The 2466-nt window shown below is 38.5% G+C and overlaps 1 protein-coding gene across 2 annotated transcripts in view; it reads right to left on the reverse strand.

Moving 5' to 3' along the window:
- nsun2 (NOP2/Sun RNA methyltransferase 2) overlaps positions 1–2466 on the reverse strand; it is a 27189-nt gene that overhangs the window by 13396 nt on the left and 11327 nt on the right. For both annotated transcript variants that reach the window (XM_016494008.1, XM_016494007.1), the window contains 2 exons: positions 974–1104; positions 626–722 (listed from right to left, as the gene is read on the reverse strand). In XM_016494008.1, coding sequence (XP_016349494.1) covers positions 626–722; positions 974–1104 — 228 coding nt within the window. The remainder of the gene's footprint in view (positions 1–625; positions 723–973; positions 1105–2466) is intronic.

Genomic DNA, 2466 nt, shown 5'->3' on the forward strand with positions numbered 1-2466 from the left:
CGATTAATCGCGATTAATCATTTGACAGCACTAATGGAAACACTTTTAAATTTCTTAATGGGCATCAAAAAAAGACATGTAACTTTGCGATGGGACAGCATAACTGGACGAACCAACGGACCGATCTCATTGCACAGCATCTGAAATGCTAGTTTTGTCATTCTAAAATGCTTAAGCAAAGTCTCGTCAAAGTGCTTCGTTATAATTAACTCCCAAAACTGCGTTCCCAAATAGCAGGCTCCGAAAATAAGATAGCATGACCACATTTCGTCTGCGCGCTCCGAAGCTCGTAGTTTATTGTATAGAAAAATTATTATATACAGTGCCTTCTCCTACAGCAGCAATAAATTTTTTCTTCGTGATATTTAGCCCAAGTTAATCAGGAAGGGACAATTTTGTTCTCTTCAACTCACTGGATGGAAACGGTGCTTTATTCGCAAATGTTTTATGCAATATTCCAAGTTTCTTAACTTTGGATGGAAACAGCTATAGGTACACACGCTAGCAAAGAGGGTGGATTCATCCAAGAAAACAGCTTTGTTAGTTAAAACGACAAAAAGATACCATAAATGTACTCTCATACAACTTCAATGCTCTGTTTGCATATATTTTATGTTTCTAATACCTTTGGGTAACGGCGGTTCCATGGCATGGGCGCCTTCTTCACCAACACAGCCACAAAAAACCCACCGGTGTTCTGGTGATGGGGCAATATTCTCATACTGAAAACACAAGCCAAATGTACCACAATGACTAGAGATAAATCAGAGTCAATTAGGATCACACACAGTGACAGTTTACAGGTTAGTATTGCTTCACTTTACTGTGGTTGTATACTACCATCTAGAGGAGAGTTCTGGAACAACACAAGCATGTGCAGAGACAGTTTGAAGCGGTTAGTTTATTTTGTTTGTTTGATTAAAAGCTGTTAGTTTCTGATATAGACAGATATACATGATCAAAACAAACTCACCATCTCTCCAGCTTCATATTGGCCAGCTTTTCTGGGTCTGTTGGTGGAAACATGGTGGGTCTGATCTGAGTGTGTCGACTTGTTGGCACCTCTGACCAGTCAGAGAACCACTGACCCTCTTTGGTCATTACCTTTAAAAGAGCACAGAGACCTTTTTTGTAAAGAAATCAATTTTATTCAGCGAGGATGCATTAAACGGATTAAAAGTGACAGAAAAGACATTTCCACAAAGCAGTTCGCAACGTGCTCTTGCAGTCACTTAAACGTTTATTTTTGTGCGTCAATCTATTAAATTAGTATACAAGACCATGATCCGCACTCACAAAATAGTCTTCTCTTTAGCGTTTATTTCATATTAATCGCCAATAGGATAAAACAAACGTTTCGGCTCAAGGCCTTCTTCAGTGTGTTGAAGAAGCAGAGCACACACTGAAGGCAGCATTGAGCGGAAACGTTTGTGTTTTGTCCTATTGGTGATTAATGTAAAATAAATGCTAAATAGAGAACTATTTTGTGAGTGCGGATCATGTTCTTATTTACTAAGTAAAGACAATTAAAATGTTACAAAATATAACCATTTCAAATAAGAGTTTCCACAAAAACAGGAAGCAGCACAACTGTTTTCAACATTAATAATAAGAAGACATTTTTCTTGAGCAGCAAATATTTATGGCCGGTTAATTATCAACTCACTCACCATCGGCATGTGTGGCAAAAGTTCATTTTAGAACTAGATTCCTTTTTTAGCTACATTTAAAGGTGAAATCATGAAAATCATACTTTTTCCACCTGTTTAAGTGCTATAATCGGGTCCCCAGTGCATCTACAGAAAACGTGAAAAAGAACAACCTAGTAACTTTGTTTTAGTAAGCCTTTCTCTGCAAGCTTGTGAAAAAAACGAGCCGCTCCGATTTCGCTCCCCCCCGTGACGTAGAAAGGGGATCTTATTATAATATTACCACCCCTTAAAGGATTAGTTCACTTCTGAATTAAAATTTCCTCATAATTTCCTCACCCCCATGACATCCAAGATGTTCATGTCTTTCTTCAGTCGAAAAGAAATTAAGGTTTTTGAGGAAAACATTCCAGGGTTTTTCTCTATATAGTGGACTTCAGTGGGGTTCACTGGGTGGAAGGTCCAAATTGCAGCTTCAGTGCAGCTTCAAAGCGTTCTACACGATCCCAGACGAGGAAGAAGGGTCTAGCGAAACGATCGGTCATTTTCTAAAAAAAAAAAAAATTAGAATTTATATACTTTTTAACCTCAAACGCTGGTCTTGTCTAATTCTGCACGAACTCTGTGCATTCCGGTTCATGACAGTTAGGGTATATCGAAAAACTCCCATCTCATTTTCTCCTCCAACTTCAAAATCGTTCTAAATCGTCCTACGTCGCTGTTTTACCGTTTTTTGTAAAGGGCATTTGACCTTCTTTGCACGTTCACTTTGTAAACACTGGGTCGGTACTTCTGCAGCGATGTAGGACGATTTTGA

The sequence above is a fragment of the Sinocyclocheilus anshuiensis genome, unplaced genomic scaffold (genome assembly GCF_001515605.1).
Source record: "Sinocyclocheilus anshuiensis isolate Anshui unplaced genomic scaffold, SAMN03320099.WGS_v1.1 scaffold1240, whole genome shotgun sequence".
In the NCBI taxonomy this organism is placed as follows: domain Eukaryota; kingdom Metazoa; phylum Chordata; class Actinopteri; order Cypriniformes; family Cyprinidae; genus Sinocyclocheilus; species Sinocyclocheilus anshuiensis.